This window comes from Miscanthus floridulus, chromosome 19 (genome assembly GCF_019320115.1).
Source record: "Miscanthus floridulus cultivar M001 chromosome 19, ASM1932011v1, whole genome shotgun sequence".
NCBI classification, from domain to species: domain Eukaryota; kingdom Viridiplantae; phylum Streptophyta; class Magnoliopsida; order Poales; family Poaceae; genus Miscanthus; species Miscanthus floridulus.
Window position 1 is genome coordinate 41,581,875 of NC_089598.1, and position 12,049 is coordinate 41,593,923.

Genomic DNA, 12,049 nt, shown 5'->3' on the forward strand with positions numbered 1-12,049 from the left:
TCATTACTGGATCAGAAGTTGGGTACAAAGTCGGCCGAGAGAAAAGCTGGGCCACAACCACAAATGAAAATGGTGACGACGGCGACTTCCTATGATTGGGCGGGCATTGGAAAGGCGCCGATGGATCCACCAATTCGCACGCCGAGAGTTTGTGATTGCAAAGAGCCGGAAGCGATTGGGAAGTTGCAGGAGAGATGGAAGGATAGTTGATTGACTACTGATTGGCGATCGATCGAGAGCGTCTGGGCCACACAGGATCGTATATGTAGGCAAAAAGTGCTCCAAGTGGGACTCTGGGAGTGTTTCTTTCTTGGTTGCAGAGTAGTATATATGTGTAGTCGCAGGCTTCCAATCTTCGTACGCTTCATGCTGAACGCACTACGCGCGTGTTTTCTTCTTTCTTTCTTTCTATTCTACTGGACTGGGAAAAGTAACACTACAACTACTTCCTTCCTTGCACTTGCAATTCTACTCTGTCCGGCAACTCTTTGACTGACCACACAAACCAACTCGTGCATGATGCGGAATTTCTGGAGCTGTCAGAACTCCAATGCAAGTGTCAAGTTGTCGTGACTCAGAAGTCAGGGCTCAAATTTAGATTCTAGTTACACTGTAAAATTCAAGGATGAAAATTGAAACGATGCAAATTAACAAGACTAACTAGGACTAGGACTCAAATTCATTTGCTCTAAGATCATGCCCGGTCGAGCCATATAACTACGCATCACGCATTGACAATGCAGATGCAATTGTGCTTGGTTTGGTATCTTGTGAGACTGCACGTCGGTCTCACCAATGGAGAAATGGCGGACGGCATGCAGCGTCGTTTTTCTTCGCGCGCGCACTACGCCAGAAAACAACAAAGGAGGCGCGTCACTAGTACTGGCCACATCACAAACGTAAATTTTCAGACGCTTGAATTAACCGTCACTAATTGAGCCTTCTCAAATTAGCTTCTCTGGCGTAGTGGCGGAACGCTGTGCAGTTTGACCCATCAGCAAATTACCTGACAAGCTAGCTCCTTTCTCCCACTCCGTTAGCTCAGCTCGTCTCATGGTGTAATTGGTTTCGTCAGCTAACGAGCCATATATATATATACAATACAACAAGGGGCGATAAGATGTGTGAACACATGATCTAAGCAGTCAAAATGTTGGAACTGATTTCGTCAAGGAATAACAAACACGCACGAATCCTCCCCTCCAGTCCATATTTTATTCGTCACACCACCCCTTCCATAAAATACTAGCTACTCCTCCACTTATTGGTAGTTATCGATCTTCAGGTATTAGCACGCGCCGGCCGGCACACTCATTTTCAGAAGATTTGAAGAATCCTTAATGGGCAAATAAAGAGCAATTAGCACGAAAAGGTACTTAGCATCCTATAACTACTTAATGGAGCATCTGTGACCCGATCATATTACTATAATGGAGTCCAAACGAGCGTAGTGGGGGTCAAAACATTAGGTAGGTACGTAGGGGCAATGTGACTATAGAAGAATAAAAGCAGCAGTGAAAGGTCTCCAATTCTTCAAAAAAGGCAGCACGGCACGCTGGTAAAGGGGCTTGACACTTTGATAAAGCACCGGAATTTAACTGGACCTAGATCAGGTAAATCCTGGCTAAGTGTCTAAGCGAGTTGCATGTGAAGTCATGAGCTACGAGCATTGAGCAGGGAGCACAATTTGTGCTGATTCTACTGCACTACTGCAGCGATCTCAAGAGGAGGAAGAAAAATTCTAGTACTATCTGGACGAGCATCAGCGGCAACACTTTTTTTCTGTTCTTTTTCTTTTTTGGCGTCCATTGAAGGACTTTGTTGTGTTCGGCTGACTCAATAGTGTTCTGTGAGAGAGAATAAGCTGAAACAAGCTGAATATGTATCAGCCGAACACTTGTAGTGTAGCCGTAAGCTACTCGATCAGGAGTTTGTTTCAGATGCTGTGGTTTTCGGCCACGGTTCAAATGCTAGTGACACTTAAACAAATCTTCTCTAGAAACCTAAAAATAGTGACACAACACCTACTCTATGAAAAGCCAGAGACTTATTTCTTTCGTTGAACGTTAAAGGAATTAGGCCATTGGATCAGTCTTTTTCTAGATCGAAAAGGCTCCTACTCTTCACGCTCAGCCTCCTCATATCTGAATGTGTAACTGTCAACGTTCAGGTTAACTACAAACAGCTTGCTGCTTCTTAGCTACCATGACGGCTATCATATGAACTCAGGACATCAATGTCCATGGACTCGTAATTCTAGGTGATCATATACGTTTCCTTTTAATTGCAGGTATATAAATTCTAGCTAGGTGAAGTTACACGAGTGATCTCCAATCGAAGAAGTTGATAGTTGGGACAGTCCATTGGCGCAACAGTTGCAGGTTCGTTTGTGGGCTGAAGGGGCCGTGTCAAACTGTTCCGGCCCAGCACGGCAGTCCAGACTCCAGACTCTATCTTATTGTTGCCTACTGTTTCTCTCCGAACATTGTGATCTTGGTTGTTTTCAAGAACGAAATGGAGTTTTGGGCTAGTCCGGCGCACCTCCTCAGCTAGTTGGATTTGGCCCATGTAATTCTAGGTGTTAAGAATTTTAAGTTCACTTGATTTGAATTACTCCCTCATGTCTTGCTGTTAATCTCGTTTTATAAACCACATCCACCGTGCTCTTCTCGATAGATTGTGGACGAGTACAATCGCCTCCTGGCAAGTCAACTTGAAACTCAGAGGGAGGTGCAGTCCATACCTGCTAAGTGTTCTATGTCACTATTGAAAGCAAAGTTTATCTATGTATAGATTGTAACTTTCCAGAGCTGTTTCGCATGGCTAGGGGTAAAAGAATCATTTCATGTACAAGTTAACACAGTTAGACCATCGTACTAATGGAAGGGCTAGAAAACTAAACGAAATTCGTTTTAGGACCAAATAGGCAACAAAAGAAAAAGGGCCAAGAAATTAAGCAAAATTTTTTTTAGGGCCAAGAAACTGATTTTCTCTTTCTCCTGCCTACCTAATTTCTCTCTCTCTCCCTCTCTCTCTCTCTCAACGAAACTCCTCTGCGTCCCTTCCTGGTGGCGATGTAGTCCGGCTACCTACCTAGTGGTAGCACCCTCCCACCCCACCGCACCCGGCATTGGTGGTGGACCCTATTTGTGTGTGACCCTCTTTGTTAATGGTGGAGGATGATGAGTGGCCTGACCCTCTTCCTCTTAAAGAATAGTGGCGCGCAGCCCTCCCCTTAGCGGAATGCACGAGTGTGGTCGACTCCAAAGACGTAATTGACATGACGATGATGGATCCGTTGCATATGTTGCCCTGCCCTACCTCGTCAGATTCACATAGTGGGTCTCCACGATGGGCTCCGGGGCGAGCTCGGCCTTCAGGATTTGATGGTAGGTTTTCCCTCTCTCCCTTTCTCGTTGCTCCCTCCAATTTGTGTTCCACGATTGCTTCCGATACTATGGCACAGGGTAACGAGTGCTTGGCACCATAGTTGTCATGCACGGCAGGGATTGCCACCAACATATATGGTGCAAGGATCTTGTAAAAAACCCTATAATGCTATGGCCTTTGTGCGACAAAGGTTCCTATGAGCTTCCTCGATGGGCTCGATGCACCTGCATAGAAGTTTAAATTGCAAAATTATTTTCGGTAATGCTACGGAACATACGTCCGGAATCTTAAAAAATCGGACGCTCTGCTCCGCGCTCGCTCCAGGCGACCGGCCCAACAGGCCCATCTACGCTCTCTCCTCTATCTACTCCATCTACACTGCCACATCCGACACAAATCCCCAACTCCTAGCTTCGTTCGTCGTGGCTCACCGCGTCGTCTGCCAGCCCCAAGCCGCCTCGCAGCGGCACCCCCATCTCGCGTCGAGCCGCACCACGTCTGTCGCTGTGTTGTGCTCCATCCCCCGTCGCACCCACTCCTCCGCGTCGCATCGTGCCCGGTTCCCGTCCCTGTGCGCCACTCTCCGTCCCTCGTCGCGTCGAGGTGCTGCCGACGCCGTCGTTCCCCACTAGGAGGTCGTGACCGCTGTGGACGCCGGCGCCACCGCGACGCTCGACCTCAGCTGGCGACATCACGAGATCTGGAGTGGCAAGACCCGGAGCGGCTTCTCCAGCTGCACCTCGCGCTCCCTTCCTTCCTCGGATATTGCAAGCATATGTTTCAAGTGTTTTATATGCATGTTGCAAGTGTTTCATGTGAATGTTGCAAAACTAGATTAGGATGTTGCAATGGCTATACACATATGTTGCAGGCGTCTGTCCCAAATGGTTTAGATGTTTCAAACGGATGTTGCACGTGTTTTGTCTGGATGTTGCATATGTTTCACATGTATGTTGCAAGTATTTTATCTGGGTGTTGCATATGTTTCACACTTATGTTGCAAGTGTTTCATCTGGATGTTGCATATGTTTTCAACACGTGTTTCCCTCGTGTTTCAGGTATGTTGCGAGTGTTTCAACTGTTTCAGAAAGTATGTTGCAAATGTTTCCTCTAGAAGTTACAAAAGTAGATCTGGTATTGCACATGCATGGTGCAGTGGATCCCATCTGCAGCAGCCACCTGCTGTAGCTGTTGAGCCCGCCTGCATGCGTATGTGTGTGGAGGGGGCGCGAGCGGTAGACGCGAGAAACCGTGCGGGCGTAAGGTCAAGACGGAGTGGGCATGGGACATGGGCCCCGTTCGCTTCACTGAAAAAACATGGCGAAACACAGTTCTGGTTAATTTGTTGTGAGAGAAAAACACTGTTTCGCTGAAAAAATAAGCTGAAAAATACGGATTATAAGACAAGCGAGCATGGCCATGGAGCGAGCATGGAACACTACGCGGTGTGGGACCCCACGTGAAGTAGGCGTGCGGCGCGGGTGTCCGGACGCTAGCCCCGGTCTGAACGTCCAGGTGCTAACCTTTTTCAATTATTTTTAGAGACAGACAAATCAATCCATTTTAGAACAGGCTCTACCATAGGTGGACGGTAGCCCCACCTCTAGAAACAAGATTTACCGGTCCGTGCTCTCTCCATGTTCCTAAATAAAAGTCGTTTTAACGTTGTCTTAAGTCAAACATTTAAAACTTTGACTACAAATAAATTCTTTTGGGTTGAGTTTGAAACTATAAAAGTGACATAAGTAGATTCATTTTGGAATATAGTATTATAAAAGTATTTATTAACTATATTTTATAAATATTTTATAGCAAAAAATAGCGGTCAAAGTTTTTTTTTAAGACTATATCACTGTTAAGACGACTTTCTTTATAGACACGCAGGGAGTAAATCCTTCTCGGACAGTGGCAGCTGGCTCGGCAACAGACAAACGGTGCTGGTGGTTGGCTGTGACCGGAGTCGTCTAACCTTCGACCGACGCACGCGTCTGAGTGCAGGCTTCAGCGCAGAATTCCGAACAGCATCGCACGCGCACGGCAATGCTGTAGGAAGCATCACCGTGCAGTGCGTACGTCCCGGCCTGCCTAGTTATGTACGGTGAGGCGCATGCCGGCCGCCGCGCGCGTATGCGAGTGTGAGCGCCCAGGCGTCGTGTAGTCATGGTGTTTGGAAGTAGGGTTAAAATTTAATACTGTGAGTCACCTCGAATATTCGGATGTTAATTAGAACTAAATATAGACTAATTATAAAATTAATTGTACAAGAGTAGACTTATTAGCGAGATGAATCTATGAAGCCTAACTAATCTATCATTAGCAAATATTTACTGTAGCACAACGTTATTAAATCATAGACTAATTAGACTTAATAGATTCTTTTCATAAATTAACGTTAATCTATGTAATTAGTTTTGTAATTAGTCTATGTTTAACAGTATCGAAGATTCGGGTGGCTGAGGAGGCCTGAGGGCAGCGTGCCGCGGTGCAGGGGCGGGCTGGCCGCCGCGTACTTCCGTCCGCGTCCGTGCTGCGCTGCTGGATTGCTGGTGCATGTCTAGTGCGAGCTGGTGGGGCGTAGTAACTGCGCAGCGTACTAGTTGTACGCGCCTGGCCGTCCCTCGAGCTGCGCGTTCCACGTTCTCGCGACTGCACACACGGCTTGCCTGGACGCGGAGACATCGAGGGAGTACCGCGACTGTCAGATTGCACACACGACACGGCTGGCTTAGAGGGCGTTTAGTTTCAGGAAGTTGGAATTTTGGACTATCGTAGCACTTTTGTTTTTATTTAGCAATTAGTGTTTAAATATGGACTAATTAGGTTTAAAATGTTCGTCTCGCAATTTTCCACTAAACTGTGTAATTATTTTTTTTCGTCTATATTTAATGCTCTATATATGGGCCGTAAACATTCGATGTAATAGGTACTATAGCACTTTTTAAGATTTTGGGTGGAACCGAACACGCGCTTAGCCTTTTCGCGGTAGTTTCCTGTTTCGGTGACAAGAAAACAGGTTCATACCCTGTGCCCGCCTGCTGGGTTACAGACTGTGGCTGCACGTCCGGCCAGGCGCCCTGGCGTGACGCGGGTCCTCGAGACAGCGGGTTCTATTAAAGTCGGCTGAAGTCGTTTTCCTTAGATAAAAATACGGTAGATCTTTAGATCCTAGTTCGTTAGATTTGAATTTTTTTTAGATACGTAATTTTTATTATATATCCGGATGATCTATAATTTTTTAAGTATATGGAAAAACCAAAACGATTATAATCTGGGATAGAGGACGATGATTTTTAGCCGAAGGACATCCAGACGGGCAGCTAAAAGCGAGGGCTTAACATGCACAGATATCTAGATATCAAATATGAATAGATGTTGGATATTTGGTCGCCGGATAATCCAGATAGCTAGATTGGACATTCAACGATAAACTTCAGCTAGAAAGAATAAGTAAAGTATAGTTGGTTATCTTTTCTTTTTTGAGAATTACACTGTATAACGCATATGTTTACAACACACGTATACTCACTCCGATGAACACACGTATGTAAACCTTATCCCTATGAGTATGTTCAAATGACTGAGCCGGTAGATCTCGAGATTCACAGTCACCACTGACGCCTCGTTGTCGAAGGGAGCGTCACCTACCACTGAAAACATAGCGCCATTAAATCCTGGAATAAGTCCAGAAAAATACGAGCACCCATACTAGATCGATGACTTGAACCCGGGTGGACTGGTTCCACCGTAAGGAACCACAGTTGGTTATCTTTTCTAAAGTAAATATAAGTATAAATTATGAACTAAGTTCAAATTCAACTTTATTAAAATATTTTAATGAACTTAAATTAAATTGGTAAAATGCAAATGGTCGGTTAACACAATTATTCTTTTGCTAAAAAATTTGAGAATAGTTTGATCTATTTGACAAAAAAAATGTCCTCTTAATATGAGAGAATTTATATTTTTTTAGTGTTTTCTTGAAGTGTTTTGAAGAATTGAAAATATGTCACATATATATGTAGTTGTTACCTTTATTCGAAGAAATGTTTGTGACCGATCTTATCCAGCTCCGGATTGCCCCTTATTCTATAGATATTTATTCACAAACTGAAGCAATTCCGCAATCACATTCCATATTTTTCGTATCTGGCTCTGAAGAAAAATATGAAAACAAATATGGTGTGAACAATATCGTATGACCTGATCTGATTACATCCTAGGGCCTGTCCGTGGAACTAATCAGTAGCCCCTCAACCATTTTAGTCTGACTTAGTCGCTAAATTGTCAAACATGGGACTAAAAGAGGGACTAAAATGGGTTAGTCATGTAGTCCCATTAAGGGGTGGCTATTGCGACTACTAGTCCAAAAGGACAGCTCATGACCCTCACTCTCTCTCCTCCCTCACGAGGCGTGTGGCTCCCTCGCGTGGTCGCCCGCTTCTTCCCCGCCGCCGCGCCCACACCCCATGAGCGCCACCCCTGCTCCCTCCACCTCGCTCTAGTTCTCTGTTGGGATGAAGGGAGGAGGACGCTGGGCCATCTCCCCCCATGACCCTGGCCATCTCCGACGCCGCCGCTGGAGCTGAGACCATGACCGTCGCCGCGCCCGTCTTTTCCACTGCGCCGCCCTGGCCCTCTCCGCGGACCGCGGTGGCCGTGGCTCGCGGATCAGGGAGCTTCCCATGGGGGGGGGCGTGTCCGAGGACACTAACGTGTTCGACAAAGAGGAGAAGGGGGCGTTCGACGGCGCACGAGCTTCTCGAAGCGCAGAGCAGCGGCAGACGAAGACGAGAAGGAGGAGGTGAGGGGTAGGTGGGTGGGGGCGTTTTGGTCTTTGTTTAACTGCCTTAATGATCTTTAGTCCCATTTAGCCCCTTGAACCAGATAGGTTTGTGAACTATAGTTAGTCCCTGTTTTAAGGTGTGTTTGGATCTAGTGACTAAAGTTTAGGAGGTGTCACATGGGGGTGTCGCATGCGGTGTTCGGATACTAATAAAAAAATAAATTACAGAATCCATCAGTAATCCGCGAGACGAATTTATTAAGCCTAATTAATCCATCATTAGCACATCTTTACTGTAGTACCATATTGTCAAATCATGGACTAATTAGACTTAAAAAATTCATCTCGCAAAACCGTCTCAATCTGTGCACTTAGTTTCGTAATTAGCCTATATTTAATACTCCATGCATGTATCAAACATCCAATGGGACAACGACTAAAGTTTAGTAGGTGAATAAAAACACCCCATGGTCTCTAGTCCCTGGATCAGTGAACTAAACAGGGCCCTAGTAGGGCTATTTGGCAAAGGATTAAAGAAACGATCTGTGGCTTCTAGAACTGTATGTACAGTAGTAACGTCCTACAGGTCAGCTTTTTACGTGTGACAGACGGATAGTAAACATGGTCCAATATCACAGTTGAATTGTACGGCTAGGACAGTGAATTCATAATTCATTGGAAAGAACCGTCCGGAGAGCTGCCTCAGCAGCAGTAATGACAAGTGGCTAGCGCCTAGCTAGGGAGTAGGGAGAGCCAGCCAAGTTCGCAACAGGACATGCATGCTGCCGGGTGCCGGGCCATCACCGCGAAACCAATCGTGCTTGCATTGCGTAGATTCAGATCCTCCGGCGGTCCGGCCGGCTGGCATTGGCAAATGGCAAGCCGCTGCCACTCCAGCACTGCACCAATACCACCGCACATGCATTCTAGGTGCGACACCCGGGGTCAATAATAGCAGCCGGAAGCCCACAGCGCGATGGAGTGCGTGCGACCTGTAATGCTCAAAGGAGCAGTGGCAAGACCGGGGGCAAGATTCCGCGGGCATTCATGGCGCCCGCGCGGCCCGCCTAACCTCTGGGCCTCGCCATGCATGCCTCGTACTGTAACGGGTAGAGGTTGCTGCAGTAGAGTATGCGTGTGCTAGGCTGCTACCTTGCTTGAGCGTGGCAAAGTACGCCGCCTGCCAGTGCCAGCGATAAATGGACGCCGGACTCGACCGAACAGCGGAAGCAGAAGCAGCGCACGGCAAGAATTGAAAACGGACGCCGCTGATAAGGCTGTGGTTGGCGCAGAGGGCGCACGCGGCCAGAAGCCAAGAGCCGCAGCGAGCCAAGTCAGCAGCAGCAGCAGCAGATTCAGAAAGTCAAGGCACAGCAGCAGCAGCAGATTCAGAAAGTCAAGGCACACAACACGGGGCGTGCCCGTCCATGCATTCATCCATCTTTGCCAGTGAGGGCTTGCTGTAGTAACTTCACTTCATCATAAATTATTATTCAGGTAGAGTACAATGCTTGCTATAGTAATGCAATCGATCCAACTCGCAGTACATTTTGCCTTGTTTCTAAATGGATGGACACCAAGTAAATTATTGGTGGTTTAACAAATTTGGTAAAGAAAAAAAAAAAGAGAAGGGTACACGACGATCTAGAGGACCACGAGTACTATACGTGTGTGTAAATGGCCCGGGTTTAACCCGGTGTACCCTCACACAACCAACCTGTCCGGGCTGGAGCGCACCGCACACATGGACGCGTCAGTCTCGGCATTCAACGCGCCCGGCCTGGCCAGCACCACAAGCTAGTCCAAAATACATTTTCGTCACGTCGTCGTCGGCCTCCTCCTCCGTCCTCCTAGACGAGACGAGATGCGCGAGAGAGGAAACGGGACGTGACAGATCAGGCGCGGTTTCATTACCTTACCTACGTGTACGTACACAAGGATCTCAGATCGATACCAGACAGATCAGGCGTCGGCTAGTGCTTGAGCACCTCGGGGATGTCAACGGGGTAGCGGCTGATGCTCTCCGCCCAGGGTCCCTCGGCGGTGCACGCCGGCGCGATGCACTCCCACGCCGCGCTGTTGCACTTGAACCCGGAGCCGAAGCCGATCATCCACACGCGGTCGCCGCGGCGCATGCGGCCCTTGGCCTCGATGTACGCCAGCTCGTACCACACCGAGCTGCTGGACGTGTTGCCGAACCGGTGCAGCGCCATGCGCGACGCCTCCACGTCCTGGTCCGACAGGCCCAGGCTGCGCTGCAGCTCGTCGATGACCGCGCGCCCGCCCGCGTGGATGCAGAAGTGCTCGAACGCCGTGCGGAAGTCGGGGAGGTACGGCTTCACGTGCCGGTTCAGCACGCGCCGCGCGATGAAGGACAGCGCGAACAGGAGCTGCTCCGACGCCGGCAGCACCAGCGGGCCGATGGCCGTGATGTTGGCCTTGAGCGCGTCGCCCGCGATGGTCATCAGGTCCTTGGACAGGTTGATCCCGCGGTGGCCCTCGCCGTCCTCCTCCTGGAACACGCACCGGTACGCGCTGTCCTGGGCGCCCGTCAGCGTGCGCACCACGCGGGCGAGCCGGAACCGGGCCCGGGCGCGGGAAGTGGACAGCAGCACGGCGGCGCCGCCAATGCGGAACAGGCAGTTGGGCAGCAGCATGGCGCGCTCCTTGCCCACGTAGTAGTTGGGCGTGATGGTCTCCGTCGACACCACCAGCGCGTGCGCGCCTTTCGGAGCGACCTGAAGGAAGTTCTTGGCCAGCCCGACGGAGATGAGCCCCGCGCTGCAGCCCATCCCGGACAGGTGCACGTTGCGGATGTCCGGCCGCATCCCGTACCTGTGGATGATCATGTCCGTGAACGACGGGATGGGCGCGAACAGGCTGCAGTTCACCACCAGGACGTCGATGGCGTTGGGGCTGATGCCCGTCTTGGCGAGCAGGTCGTCGATGGCCGAGAAGATGACCAGCTCCACCTCCGCGCGCGAGGCCTCCATGTTCCGGTACGGCGGGATGTAGTGGTGCGCCGGGGGCAGGCACGTCTCCTCCCCGAGGCCCGAGCGCTCCAGCAGCCGCGTCATGAACCGGACGCTGCGCTCGTCGATGGAGGCGCCCTCGACGAACGTCACCAGCTTGGCGTGCTCCAGGAAGGTGGCGAAGGGGACGCGGCAGTTGGGCCTCGTGCGGAAGCAGGCATAGTCCACCAGGTACACGGACCGGGGACGCAGCATCACGTACAGCGTCGCCGCGGCGGCCGCGACGAACACGGCGAGGAACACGTGCACCGCCCGGAGCGCCTGCAGCCTGCCGATCAGCTCGTCGGGACCGACGCGCGCCGCATTGACGACGGCCGCCACGGCCAGCGGCGCAGCGAGCACGGCGACGAAGTTGTTCACCACGTGCTGGTACAGCGGCTTGAGCTGCTTCAGCTGATGAGCCGCCGACGAGCCCATGCTGTTTGCTGTCTACCAGCTGGCGTGCGCGTGCTCGAGCGAGACCACTGGCACTGAGAGTGAGCTCACGACTCACACTCAGCAGCTAGTAGGCCTAAGCGACTGTGATCTTGGGAGCGGGAGGGAATGGGGAGGATTTAAAGCCGGTGGGATCAAGCCGAGCAAGGGTATTACCGACGCATGCATGTTGGTGTGGGCCACGGGGGGTCTTTACTCGCCCAGGCTAGCGTCCTGCTCCATCGGCATGGTTCACCGATAAATCTGATGAAATCATCATGCCGCTAATTAAAGCCCATGCTTGTACGCACTGATCTCGTCATCCCGAGACCCGAGGGCAGCAAAGCCATACGCGAATTTTAGAAATTGTCCTACACAATGGGAAGGTACAGTACTAGCAAATTGTAACATTTTTCTAAGGACACGTAAC

At 49.9% G+C, this 12,049-nt stretch overlaps 1 protein-coding gene across 1 annotated transcript; it reads right to left on the reverse strand.

The window, feature by feature from the left end:
• Positions 1–9,995: 9,995 nt before the first annotated feature.
• On the reverse strand, positions 9,996–11,715 carry LOC136527871 (3-ketoacyl-CoA synthase 6-like). The gene has a single exon (XM_066520725.1). It carries the CDS (start codon positions 11,620–11,622, stop codon positions 10,147–10,149), a length of 1,476 nt encoding a protein of 491 aa, XP_066376822.1. The 5' UTR covers positions 11,623–11,715; the 3' UTR covers positions 9,996–10,146.
• Positions 11,716–12,049: the final 334 nt, after the last annotated feature.